The 14,824-nt window shown below is 40.7% G+C and overlaps 1 protein-coding gene across 9 annotated transcripts in view; it reads right to left on the reverse strand.

Moving 5' to 3' along the window:
* Positions 1-1,378: 1,378 nt before the first annotated feature.
* The window catches only part of DMTN (dematin actin binding protein), a 45,106-nt gene continuing 31,660 nt past the window's right edge, over positions 1,379-14,824 (reverse strand). For 8 of the 9 annotated variants that reach the window (XM_075207140.1, XM_075207141.1, XM_075207142.1 and 5 more), the window contains 5 exons: positions 11,961-11,998; positions 9,783-9,839; positions 8,355-8,420; positions 3,326-3,406; positions 1,379-2,920 (listed from right to left, as the gene is read on the reverse strand). In XM_075207140.1, the coding sequence (XP_075063241.1) occupies positions 2,807-2,920; positions 3,326-3,406; positions 8,355-8,420; positions 9,783-9,839; positions 11,961-11,998 (356 nt within the window). In that variant the 3' untranslated portion in view covers positions 1,379-2,806. Of the gene's footprint in view, positions 2,921-3,325; positions 3,407-8,354; positions 8,421-9,782; positions 9,840-11,960; positions 11,999-14,824 lie in introns of those variants that run through there. The other variant, XM_075207148.1, reaches the window with a different exon arrangement.

The following is a 14,824-nucleotide window of genomic DNA, read 5'->3' on the forward strand; positions in this document are numbered from 1 at the left end:
CTTCTTAGCATAACATGAAGTGGAGATATCTTCATGGCTGAACTAAGGTGCCCCTGCATTGGGATGGCCAATTAAATCATTTTAGGCCTAATTGGGTGCAAATCTCCATATAAATGTGCACAAAAACCTCAGATCCTGATTTGAAGGGGAATCATCAGATGTTGAACGGGACAGATGGTAGATGCGGATTGACAATGAACACATCTGTCAGTGGATGCAGTCATTGTCCAATGTAACTCTGGCAAATCTAGATTTAGTTGGCCCAGGCACCAATCGTCCAGATCTTTCAGATTTTGGCATACATACCTACGTATATGTATGGTGAAATTTGACAGAGATCTGGCCACCCAAAGTGCAGAACAGCCAGTGTGTGGGTGACAAACTTTACTGCCAAGAAAGGAAAGTGTAGAATTTATATCAGAGAAGGGTTAAACAAAACTGCAGTTAACAGGTTATTTTGTGACATGAGTCTTCTTAAAGTATCGTTCCAGCTTTGTTTCATCGTTGTGACATCCATTTTATTTTTCAGGTGCATCTCAATTTACGTCAAATTTATTGGAAACCGGAGATCTCAGGATTGCAGAAACCAGCAGGTGAACTTTACTATGTGTAGTTTCTATAGTACAGGGCTGTGGCTCTCAAACTCTTGCAAAATTACATGGAGATGTTGGGTCATGTAGTTCCACAATAACTGGAGAGTCACATGTTGCTTACCTCTGCTATAGTACCATGCTATCTATTAATAGTAAAATTTCCCCAAAAATGGGAATAAAACTGGCAAGTGGAAACAGTGGAGCAAACACCTCTCAGTAGCTACTTCTGCAGCAGTTGTTGATAGATCATGTCTTACACTCTGTGACTCAACCAAACTTCTTATTTACAGTCAAATAATTTAATTACAAAAAACTGTCTGATGGTTTATTGCAGCAAATTTGTTTTTGCTTTGTTCCAAAATCAGACATTTGGAAACCCCCCTCTAGAAAACCTGCGTTTGCCCCTGTGTGTGTGTGTTACGGAATTTAGACTGTAAGTTCCAATGGGGCAGGGACTGATGTGAGTGATTACATAATGCAGCAACTAAGCTCCCCCAAGATGGCTGCCTCAACTTGCGCAAAATATGTAAAGTGCTTTGAGTCCTACTGGGAGAAAAGTGCTATATAAATAATGCAAATGATATAAAATTAATAATTATAATATGCAAATTAGGTCGCAATGTTCCTAGTAAAGTTACAGGCGGAATATTGGTTTAGCAGACAAAATGGTGACCGTTACTTGCGGACAGTGGCTCATGACAGTGTTTATAATGCTCGTAACTGCAAATTCTGGTATCCTAAGATGAAATTCTGGGGATAATATCAATATTATTCACAGCAAGTCAGAATATTGAATTACTTTTAATAATTATAATAATATTAATAATTATACATCAGAAGCCAAAAATTATGAAAAGAAAAAAACTTCAATGTGGAAGGTAGACACAGGATACATATGTAGAAGATAGTAGGTTGAGTGGAAATAAAGATTAGGGTTCGACATAAGGGTTGGATGAAGGTAAAAGTCATGAGGACGAGACGTATGAAGTAGGAGTGATGTATAACATGGGACAGTATGAGACTACGTGGTGTAATGAGGAAGTGGGAGATTGTGAGGTGATATATATGGGTATTAAGTTGATACATGGTGCATGGAAACAAGGACATGACTGGTATAAAACACGTATGTGGGAAATAAGTTGGAACACGTGTGGCGAGGAAAGAACATGTACCAAAAATTCAGCATATCACAAACCACACACAGCAGAAGAGAGTGATAGAAACTGCCATTTCTTTACATAACTGCCAAGTTGTCGTTTGGGCAATGAAAGAAGATGGGGATGCCGAAAACTGAAAGCACTCACCCATGAAACACACACACAGCGCTGGCAGCGGATAACAATGGTGTGGTAGCACCTCCTACTCACTAATTGTATTGTACAATGCCTGTGTTCTATTTCAGGTTTAGCGGTAACTGGAGTGAAGGTTGTTGGTCATATGGTAATATGTGCATAAAAGAGACCCTACAGGGCTAGGTAATCTGATATGTCAACAGTGATAAATAACTGTACATCTAATAGGTACAGGAGGGTTAGTTAGGATTGTGTATGTTATCTAGTGTGTAAGAACTTTACCATAAGGGATAGTACAAGGTAATCAGTGTGTATAAGTGATCCGTCATATAGAATTGTATTTGGTGTGTATAAGTGATCCATCATATAGAATTGTATTTGGTGTGTATAAGTGATCTGTCATATAGAATTGTATTTGGCGTGTATAAGTGATCCATCATATAGAATTGTATTTGGTGTGTATAAGTGATCCATCATATAGAATTGTATTTGGTGTGTGTATAAGTGATCCATCATATAGAATTGTATTTGGTGTGTATAAGTGATCCATCATATAGAATTGTATTTGGTGTGTATAAGTGATCCATCATATAGAACTGTATACGGTATCTGGTCTGTTTAAGTTATCTGTCATAGGATTGTGTTTGCTATAATAAAATACTGACCTTGCATAATTAAGGGCTATATTATGTATATCAATTTGGTCCTAAATAAGAGTCTGGGTGTCTCAGGTAATGTGTCCTTGACTAACGTTTGGGTTGATTGCCTTCCCCCATGAAGTTATTCATATCTGACATGCTAGTCACACTCTTTAATCCCCCCCCTTAGGAATCAGAGGAACTAAGAGTCCATTCCCATCAATTAACCCCATTGACTCCGCTCTTCCCTAGTGTTGAAAGGGCAGATTTGTCCACAGAAATGTTAGAACAGAAGCAGCTTTCGTTTGAGCTCATTCTTTCTCCACAATGGCAGTTTTGCAAACTCATCCATGGGCATGGAGAAAAGGCGCTGAAATTCCTCAGGGGAGAGATATTTCTAGAGAAAAAAAAACAGAAATTGAGAAACTCTTTATAATTGTGCCTATGTCACATATTGTGCTTGTCACTGTCTACCATAGTTGCCTACTCTCCCGGAATGTCCGGGAGACTCCAGAATTTCTGGGAGCCCACCCGGATTCCCAGGAGAGCAGGCAATTCTCCCGAATCCTGGGCAGCGCTGTCAATTAAACGGAGGGGGCGAGGCTTAGTGATGTTGTGTGCACATAGTGATGCTTGTTTTGGGGGTGGGGCTAGTGACACGATTCTTTGAGCCCCGTCCCCACACACCCACCTGCCCCCCAGACCTCAAGGGAGAACACTTGCCAATGTTGGCAAGTATGCTGTCTACACCTTAGTAATTACACTTTAGTATATGAAGCACTGACATATTCCACATCCTCACCTCCAGCTGAGTCTTGTCTACACCAGGGGGCAGTTTTTGGCGCCCCCTGTTTGTCACTATCAGCATTTCATAGGGAAAAATCTGGGGAAAAAGAGTAACAGAAAGAAATGTGTTACAACAAAGCATCTGTATGTTATAGTTTGTAAGGTTGAAAAAAAACACAGGTCCATCAAGTTCAAACTTTCATGAAGTGTGATTATGTTCTAATTCAGGCCTGGCCAACCTGTGGCTCTCAAGATGTTGTGAAACTACAAGTCCCAACATGCCCTGCTAGCTATCTGTTGACTGTGTACTGGTAAAGCATGCTGGGGCTTGTAGTTTCACAACACCTGGAGAGCCACAGGTTGGCTAGGCTTGTTCTAATTAATGAATTAATACATTAAATTACAAAAGATCTTGCCTGCCTGCATAGAATCACTCTGATGGGTCAGTACGCTTAGGCGTTTAGTGCAGTGTTCTACTTCCACCATGTCCTGGGGTTCACTCGAATGTTCTCTGCAGTATAACACTCTACCGTGTATTAGATAGTACGGCTGCACAGAAAGGCAAGTCTGACACTTGCTCAGTTCCTAGGCTTTGGATCATGGTGCAGTGTTTATACTGCTCAATCAGCACTTGAATTGCTGGACAGGTAAGTACAAATTAATTATAATCACCATTATAAATGAGGGTGTGTGTTATTAATTTGACCAGAGAGTAGGCCAACATTTAAAAGTTAGGCCAACATTTTAAGAAAGGTGATTATCCCATGTGAATTTAGATAAATCGCTCTAGCCAGGTTTTTACATACATATGGGCCTGAGTCATTAAGGAAAGTAAGGCAGAAAAAGGAGTAAATGTTCTCCAGGGCAAACCATGTTACAATGCAAGGGGTGCAAATTAGATTAATAGTTTGCACATAAGTTAAACACTGGCTGTTTTATCATCTAGCACACAAATACTTGATTGCTTTATGTTTACACTGAAATTTAAAGTTAATCTAGGACATTCCCTACCCCAAATATAAGTATGTGCCCACATTTTACATTTACATCCCCCTCCACTGCAACATGGTTTTGCCCAGGTGCAAAGTTACTCCTTTTTCATGCTTTGCTCTCCTTAATGACTCAGGCCCAATGTAGTAAATCAGGAATACTGCCAATTACAAGGTGCTATAAATTCCATGCCGAAACACCAACACCCCGGAACCACAAGGAAATGTCTTTCAAAGGATATTTATTCAAGTATATTTAAAAAAAAACATAATACTTATTTATTCTACATATTTATTATTCTGTTTATTCATAGTATTTTATCTCTGATTTTCTTTTAACACAAGTATGTATTTTATTTCAGGGAGGGTATAGAAGGTAAAAGGATGAGAAAATACACAGATACAAACCTAAAATATACAGGTTTGAAACCATAAAGCAATAATTGTTTTGATTTTGGCAACAAACAATACTCTATTTCGTATCTCATTTAGGATGACAGTACTGATCCTTTCCAGTAATGTTTATTGAACTAAGAAATAATTTTCAATGAATATAATATAAGGAACGTTAAATGGGTTATGGCAGGAAAAATATTTGATTTGTCCTGCGATAAACCCTTCATAAATTGTGCAATAACCATTTTACGGAGAAAACAGGCGTTTTCTCTGTTTTAATGGCTGATCGCACTTTAATAAATAGACTTAATTTAAAGGAACTACATAGTTGAGGAAACAATTAGGTTTTAGTATGTGCCCACTATTTGGCTGTCCTCTGTTGCTGTTTATTAGTATAATTAATTTTACATCTACAGAAAACATTAATAAATGCAAATAAATATAGAAATATCTAGTTTATATCATTTATATTACCTTTATTTATTTGCATGTGTTAATTTATTCTGTAGATGTAAAATTAATTATACTAATAGACAGCAACAGAGGACAGCCAAATAGTGGGCACATACTAAAAATTAAATGGTTGCTTAACCTTTAAGTATTAAGCTGTTTATTTATTAAAATCTTGTGGGAATGATGGTAGGTGAGAAACAATCTGGCTGGCAAGGGGGCATGTGAGAGGAGAGCATGTTTGAGAAAAGCAGGGGGGGGGGGGTCATTTTAAAGAAAAGCTGGTTGGCAGAGTGGCATGTGTGACAAAATCTTGTGGGCAGAGGGGGACATGTTCGTCACGTGAGTGATGTCAAGTTTTTTTTTTTGTTCTGAAATATAACATGTGGAGCCTCCCCTCTAGATATCCTGTGTTTGCTCCTGGGCAACAGTGAAGCCTTGACAGCATTCTGCCTCGGATATCAATACATCTGGACTGCAGCCTTACCAGCCAGCCAGGAGGTAATTTTTATTTTACAAATGTCAAGTGTGTGAGGGGCTGGGAAGTGAGTATTGGGGGGAAGAGGGGTGGTGGGCTGAAGCTTTACTTAGGGTGCCAAGCAACCTTGCACTGGGCCTGGAATGGACCAGTAATCCAAAAAGGGTGTGGGACATGAAAGGTCAAGAAACACAATCAAATGCCTTTTTGGCATTCAATGGATAATAGGGGTTGTGAGATATTCAGCATTTAGCAATATGAACTAGATTAATGATTAGTCATACCGGTCTCAATAGGCAGGAACTATAGCACATCATAGTGCATGCACTCATAATCTCCTGCATTGACTATTGCAATCCCCACCCTACTGGCCTTCTATGCATGCAGAGGCTGGATTGATTTTGCTTGCAAATTGTTCTTCCTCTGCTGAGCCACTTTTTCAGTCTACACTGGTTGCCTGTTTTTTACCGAATCCAATATAAAATACTTCTACTAATATATAAGGCCATCAACAAAACTGCACCAACATACATCTCTTCACTTGTCTCAAAATACCTCCCAACTCGACACCTCCATTCTGCGTCTCTCCTCCACTCTCATTACATGGTCCCATTCCTGGTTACAGGACCTTTTTTGGGCTGCACCCACTTTGTGAAATTCCCTCCCTCGCACAATAGCACTTTCCTCTCGTCTTCAAACCTTCAAGTGTTCTCTGAAAATCCACCCTCCTGACCTCTCTAAGTTACCCTATTCCCACCTTTTACACAATTCACACTAGACAATATCCCTCTGACCCCCTGACCAACATTGCTGTGTGACTGGATCATAGAGTCCACTAAGCACTTTTTACCTTTGCATTCTGGATGGCCCAATATACAATATGTAGCACTTAACCTCATGTATCAAGCTCCCATTGTCCCATCAATTGTAAGCTTGCGAGCAGGACCTTGTTATCTTTCTGTCTGTATTAAATATTATTTATTGTAAAGCGCTACTGAATTTGCTGGTGCTATATAAATAAATGTTGATGATAGCTACTAGAAAAATGTATACCTAAGAGACAGGTATGTACCCAGTTGTCCTCTCCAGAAGGGGGACTCACAAAGTACCTCTTTAGATTCTAAGGTTATTTAGGCCCTCAAGTGTGGGAATAAAATAGAGCATCTCGGCATAACTGTGGTGTAGGAAAGTCCACCTCAAACAGATTACTCAAACTTCGAGCTGATACCATGTTCACCAGTTAGGCAACTTGGTGAGATTCAGGCATCTCCATCCAGACATAAGGAAATCAAACTAATGCCTGGAACTGCTGTGCCGTCAGGATGGTGCATCGTATACATTTTGAGGTGCTGCTAGAACTTAGCTGACTGCACATTTATCCATTCTCTCTGAAAGAACTTCCATCATGGCACTGATCACTAAAGACAGGGCCACCCAAGTTCAGAAAACGTCCTGCATCCTTGGGGTCACTCAGCTGCCATTCCTGGTAACAATGAGGCTAAAACAAAAGGCCAATTTGTAGGTAACCTTATGTCAAATGAGGACTGTTGTAACCGCTCTTAGCATTCTTCTTCACTGATGTAACACTTGGTAGCTCATTGAAAATGTGTAGATTTTGGTCTTCAAACATCACCAGGGAGGTTTCTCCTGTCGTAGAAATTATGGTTTCCTTAGTCTTAAAAAATACCACCATTACCAGCACATCTCTGGGTCTTTGGAGAGTGTTATTCTCAGTGCCAAAAGTATGATGAGTTCTATCCCAATATATTTTGATGGATTTAAAGCTTGGAGATGAAAACTGGAATAGACGGAGCAGGTTGTCATCTAGTTTATCTGATAATACGAAGTCCAAGATCTCCTCGGTATGGACATTTTTTTTCTCCTGCTGTGGTTTTCTAGATTGTGAGCAGTGTACTTTAGGGTGATGATTTGCTGTTTAAAATGACTTCTTCCTTTTCAATATGTCTGTCAGGGCAGATGTTTCCAGCTTATCGGTCCTCTCGGTTATGTCAACAATACCTGCTTGGAGCTACAGTTTGCCTTTCTCAGCTCCCCCTTAACATCTTTTAATTTCTTGAGAAAATCCTTCATATCAGCTTTAGTGATCTCTGTGTTCTCCCTGTCAGTCTTCAACTCCTGGGGATCCTGGCCAGGTATGGCCTGGGAGCCAGCGTCATTTTGGTTTTGATGTGTAGCCAGAAGCATATTTATAAATATTATTAATGCTCCTTGCTTTGCGTTTTGCAATATTTTGCAAAGGTTTTGTAATAAAGTTTATGCTGTTACTGCACCTACAATGACACAAATTGTGCACTGAGTGTGCAGAACTCCACAGTCAAGCGGCCATCTTACAGCGAGGTCACTGCGCCCTCCTATTCCCTCTTATTTTTAAATATATATTGAATTTTTATTTTTGTGACTCCTCCTGTCATTGTGTTTGATCCCCATGTGTTACATTTGTGGTATGAATGAATAATTGGAGATAATGGGGGGTGTTTGCTCTTGTGTTTTTAAGTACGATTGTTATTGTTTGTATTAGCTATGACTAAGAACTTTGTGTGGTGCGAAAGGCATTAATGTTTTTTTAATTCTACTATGTATTTTAATATACTACAATAAATATGTTTTGCTAAAACTAATTTCCTGGTGGTTCCGGAGTTCTGTTGTTTGGCATATCTTCAAGTGGATGCTCTGTAAGCTAACACCATTATTAGTGATCATCAGCTACGCACCTTCTGCTCCAGCATGCTAGGGAGGGAGTTTCCTCTGTCCATTCTGGACCGCTGCCCTTGACCATTCTGTGGGACACAAAGACAAGTCTAGCGGTTCTGTGTTCTGGAGCTGAGAATCAGTCCTCCCAATCCCTTCCCTATAAAATCTTACCTGAAACCCTACAGAAACAGAAAAGTATAGCAGTTAGCAAGAGTTTTTATTTATAATTCTATTTTTTTTTAAGTTACCTTGAAATATAAAGGAAAATGAGTAACCAGGGTGGCATGACAAGTGAGATTTTCCTAGTGCCCATTGACCATATTGGACTTTACATTAGCAGTGTTGGCTAACCTGTGACACTCCAGGTGTTGTGAAACTACAAGTCCCAGCATGCTTTGCCAATATATAGTAGCTTAATGCTGGAAGGGTATGCTGGGACTTGTAGTTTCACAACACCTGGAGTGTCACAGGTTAGCCAACACTGCATTAGAGCATATTACAGTCACACTAAGTTTTGAGTACTGCCCTATGTGCTTCCCTGATTGGCTTATTCAGTTCTGATGTCACCTCAATTGATTATGATCCCTATTTATCGTATGTTATTACTTACACTAGATTGTGTTTTTACTTACACTAAATAAATTCATGTTTAAAGTGAAAAAGAAGAAGGCACGCTTCTTTACATTAATGAAATGTATACAAGTGAAAACAATCATTTGAAAAGTGCAGCTTTACAGTTAAGACCAGTGTGTATGTTTTGTTTACATTGTACGTGCCTATTATCAATAATCATTTTCTTTCTAAAATCAATCCCTTTTTAAAGGCCATTTTGTCTTCATCCCAACTTTTTGTTGACCTCTTCCTGGGGTCAATAACGGACAGGAAAAGACGTACAAAAATGAACAAGAGAACCTCACTAAGTATAACGCTACTCAACCAATTTAAGAAGCTCAGTTTCTATTAGTATATCAATATATAATTAGTATTAGGAAGAAAAAAATTAAATAAAGAAATCCAAAAATCCCATTTGTTGGGTTCCATCACCCCACAGCTATTTTCATTGTATGTTAGGGGTCATTTTTATTCACTCTTAACGTACAATAAAAATAGCTCAACAAACTGTAAAGATATTTCTAACCTTATAGCTCCAGGAGCCATTAGCAAACTTTAGTAATCGTATGTCTTTCATTCAGGGGCTGTGGGGAGCTGGTCCCATAGTGGGCTACCTTGGTCTCTGGGCCTTCCTTTAAATTGTCCCTAATAGGCTGCTGAGTTTTGCCACCCCCCCAACTAAAATTTGCCATCCAACCCCCGGAACCAATTGAGCATTCAGATGTTTGTTGTCTCTACCATAATCCCACTAAGCAAGTCATTCAGAATATCACCCCTTGCACGGCTCCCATAGCCACACAGATTTTGCATGACCTGCACAACAGCCCAAATAAGACTCCCTCACCTGCACTCTCTCTCTGCCGCTCTGGAGGTGGGAACTCTGCGGACTGAAGCTGAAGATAGAGAAAACAGTCACTGATCCAACCTACTACATAGTCCTACAACATGTATGTGCTGCTACAGATAGTGTATGGAACACCCTCACATTCAGGGGCGGATCCAGACTATTGCTCTACCCCGGGCGATTTTAGGGGGGTGATTTAGGCCCCGCCCCCTTTCTGATTTCTAAGGCTGCCGGCGGCTGCACAGTATGTGCAGGTCCGCTCGGCAGTGACAGTGTGCTGTCCCGCTGCTCTGATTGTGTTTCAGAGCAGCCGGGCAGTACACTGTCACTGCCGAGCGGACCTGCACAGTGTGCAGCCGCCGGCAGCAAGCCCCTGCTAGGGGGGGCGATTGCCCCGATCGCCCCCCCCCCCCTGGATCCGCAACTGCTCACATTTATTTCTACAGAACTAGATCCAAGATTACATCCCTCCCATGAGAGGGTATTGGGCCTCGAGACGTTGTTGCATATTGTCTGCTTGTGGAATTGCATGTGTTCTATTCACACAAAATAATTGTATGGGACAAATAATATACAATGGAAATTACATCAACTTTACTTATACATGCATTGACTTATACAGATTGGCAACCTGGGGCTCTACAACTTTTAGGGAACTGCAAGTCCCAGCATCCACAGCTAGTCAGAGCCTGGCAAGGCATGCTGGGAGTCATAGCTCGCTAACACCTGGAGAGCTACATGTTGCCCAAGTATCATCTATAAGATGAAGTATATATATTAAAATAAACTTGAAAGGATAAAATATATGGTGAATTTGAGGAAAAGACATCCAGTATAGGGGAACACTTATGAAAAAAGTCCTATAGGTTATTGTTGTAAAGTATGTGATGCTCTTCGGTACCAATCAGATTCAGTCATTTTTCATTTATATTGTAAAGATGGAAAGCAATCGCCTGATTGCTGCTTGCTATGACTTAGAGCACCTTTTCTTCATGTGGGACAATATAGCGCTATAGACCTTTTGAACACTTATTGCTTCTAGGGATTCCCCTGGTGTCCAGCAGGAGCCCTTACAGATGTCTTTACTTATAATACATTGTGGTTAAAGATGATGATATATTTCTATTCACGTATCTATTGACATGTAATTATGGGTTACTCATTAGTGTAACAGCAGGAACCTTCTGTCTATGGTTATCATGGTACAAGACGAACGTTTAGCAAGGTTGCATAGAAAGATGCCTCTTAGAACATCTTTATTGTGTAGGCACCTGTGCCATGTATTCGACATGACGTAAAATGAGCGGAGTTTGATCACCCAGTACTTTGAAATGTCAGGTGATCAGCATTTCATTGTTCCATATGTGTTCAAATCTTTATATGATAATATTTTTTCTGAATTAGATTGTTTATAAAGTGTGTGTGTGTTTGTGGACAGCTGTATTACATCTCATATTCTTAGAAATGATCACTTATAATTTAACTTGTAAGTCAACATTAATTTCACCATATCTCTTACTCATTTATGCTACAATAACTAGATTTTTTAATACAATGATGTGCCATTCACTTATAATTCTCAGAGATGATACCAGTTTTGTTTCCATAAGAAATAATATATACCTTTGGAAATATCAGTAGACTAGATTTGTTTCCCAGATTCAGTTTGGAATTTAAGATAGTGCTTAGGTTTTTTTATACTAACTTAGACCGTAGGCAGCACTGTGGCTAAGTGGTTAGCACTTCTGCCACACAGCGCTGGGGTCATGAGTTCAATTCCCGACCATGGCCTTATCTGTGTGGAGTTTGTATGTTCTCCCCGTGTTTGCGTGGGTTTCCTCCGGGTGCTTCGGTTTCCTCCCACACTCCAAAAACATACTGGTAGGTTAATTGGCTGCTATCAAAATTGACCATCGTCTCTCTTTTCTCTCTCTCTCTGTGTGTGTATGTTAGGAAATTTAGACTGTAGGCTCCAATTGGGCAGGGACTGATGTGAATGAGTTCTCTGTACAGCGCTGCAGAATCAGTGGCGCTATATAAACAAATGATGATGATAGATCATACTTACTTTCTCAGTAGGAAAATTGGAATTCTATCATGAACATTACTGTAAAATCCAGTAAATATCATATATGTGTTTCTGCACACTTATGACTCAGTATATACATACCCTTGATAAGCTGCTCCTTCCGAATCCAGTATGTATTGCTGTAGGGAGAGACAATGAATTTGTGAGCAGGTAAGAGGCAGAGTAGAGAGGTTGTGCCCGCAATTCTGTGTGTTGTGTGCAGAGTCATAAAGAAGAGGACTACATTCATCACACAAAACCATATCCATCCCTACATGAAATGTGTATGCTAAGCTTCTTACATAATGCTGACGGTTTATGTGGTACAGAAAAAGCAGTCAGTATGTATAAATGAGCCAGGTAAAAACACATCTGGGTGTGTGGACTGGGAAGGGATGGTTGGAGGGAGCAGAACACGTCTGGGTGTGTAGAGTGGGATGGGGTGGTTGGAGGGAGCAGAACATGTCTGGGTGTGTGGACTGGGAAGGGGTGGTTGGAGGGAGCAGAAGACGTCTGGGTGTGTGGACTGGGATGGGGTGGTTAGAGGGAGCATTACACTTTTGGGTGTGTAGAGTGGAATGGTGTGGCTGGAGGGGGGCTGTTCAGTTCTGGGTGTATGGAGTGAGATTATGTTATTGGAGGGGGCAGTTCATTTCTGGGTGAATGAAATGGGATGAAATGGTTGGAGGGGGCAGTACAGCTACATTTATGAATTGAGATAGTGATGTTGGAGGGGTAGCACACTGGGTGTGTATTCCTTCGGTCCAAAGAAAAACAACACATAATATGGCTGAAACATTTTTTTAAGGGGCACATGGGTTTGATTCCAAACAGTGCGCTCTCTATGTTGATTTTGTATGTTCCCCTCTTGTTTGCGTGTTTTTCCTCTGGGTGTTCCGGTTTCCTCCTACATGCCAAAAAAAACAAATTGGCTCCTGACAAAATTATCTCTAGTGTGTATTGGTGTGGGAGATAATTTAGGCTGTAAGCTCCAATGGGGCAAGGGGCAGATGTGACTGACAACTATTCTCATAGGATGTTTTGTAATATAGAGGCGCAATATATATATAAAAGTAAATAAATAGATAAGGACGGAATAGATTTGTGTTCTCACACAAGGAAAGGAAATTTACAGGTTAGTACAAAACTCAATATTTCACACCCCTTCAGTAGCACACCTGACAGACTTACCAAAGATAATATCAGGGTAGAATTAAATTACTGACTGCAATCTTATATATAAAAATCATTGGTCTGTTTGTCCGTTCAGTTATGCATTAGGACACCCTTCACCGATTGGGATGAAACCAGCGCGAGGTGGTCTAGTTGGATCCTGGCCAAGTTTTAGGGGGAATTAGGGTTCTGGTCGGACCTCCCGTTGGTGTACACTGGGCAGAACTTTGACCCGGGGAGCCTGTTCTGAGCCTGCATTCGGACACTCCTACACCGATTAGGATGAAACCAATGCGAGGTGGTCCACTTGGATCCTGGCCAGGCTTTAGGGGGAGTTAAGGTCCTGGTCGGACCTCCCGTTGGTGTACTCTGGGCAGCACTTTGACCCAGGGAGCCTGTTCTGAGCCTTTCACTGGATGGATTTCGAACGAAAACTTCACAGACTGGTAACATTGGATCCCAAAAGACATACTAGGGGGTTGAGATCCTGGTCGGATCTCCCGTTGTTGTACGCTGGGCAGAACTTTGACCCAGGGAGCCTGTTCTGGCCTTTCCATTGGATGGATTTGGATGAAAATTTCACAAAGGAGTGGCAATTGGTCTGGGAAGCCTAATGGAGTGGTTGGAGTCCTGGTTGGACTTCCTGTTGGTGTACGCTGGGCAGAACTTTTTTTTTATTTTTTTAAATGTATATTTATTAAACAGTCTTTAAACAGAAGACTGATACTATTATATGATGGTGTAGTGAAGAGGTACATCACACAAATGTACTAATACTTACTAAGGCTAAACGAGAGAAAACTGAATATGCAGTAGTCAGGTCAAACAGAGGCATTAATCATGAGAGAGCAGAGGATTTTTGTAGTTATACAGAGATTGAGGGAAAGAAAAGAGTAAGTAAGGAACTAGAAAAAGGAGTAGGAGATGAGGGTAGAGAGAAGAAAAGGACTCAGAATGAAAGATGAAGGGAAGAAGGTGGAAAGGAGAAAGAGAGAGAAAGGACAGAGTGACAGGATCTGTCTTTGGGAGAGAGGAAGGGAGGGGGGAAAGGGATGGTAGTGAGCAGGATTGATGTGTGCATCAGGAAAAGGGGGAGTGGTTTTGGAAGTATGACTTCCATGGGTCCCAAACTTTATTATAAACTTGGAAGATTTATTGATGATGCTGGTCATGAATTCCATGTGGTGGATATGCCAGAGTTTTATAATAACAGTGGTAAGGGATGGGGGAGCAGTTTGTTTCTAGTCAGCAGCAATTTGATAGGTGGCGGCTGAAATAGTGTGGTGGGCCAATTTATTCTGGTGTCTGGTAGCCGAAGGGAATACCAAAGAGAGGAGAAAGAATTTTGAATCCAGCGGAAAGGAAATTTGAGTTATAGACTCTATTAGGGATTTAATATCCTGCCAAAACGAGGTCAGTTTTGGGTAGTCCCACCATATATGAAGGAGCGTGCCCACCGCAGATTATGCACACCAGCATCTATCAGAAGAGTTGGACAGCATTTTACAAATACGAGTAGGACCATAGTACCAGCTGAGCAGGAGCTTATAAACATTTTCCTTTATATGGACACAGATTGAGCTGAAAGCAGCATTTTACAGAATTTCCATCCAGTTGTCGTCGAGAGTCACCTAGGTCACGTTCCCAGGCAATCTCATGGGGATCACGGGAGGGGGCAGTCGGGTTGGTGAGTTCAGAATAGATAGTGGAGATAAGACCGAGAACTACTGGTTAATAAACTCCATATTCTTTATTCAGATATTTCCATGGGTGTAAATTAAGTACCCATGTTA

The sequence above is a fragment of the Mixophyes fleayi genome, chromosome 4, assembly GCF_038048845.1.
Source record: "Mixophyes fleayi isolate aMixFle1 chromosome 4, aMixFle1.hap1, whole genome shotgun sequence".
NCBI classification, from domain to species: domain Eukaryota; kingdom Metazoa; phylum Chordata; class Amphibia; order Anura; family Limnodynastidae; genus Mixophyes; species Mixophyes fleayi.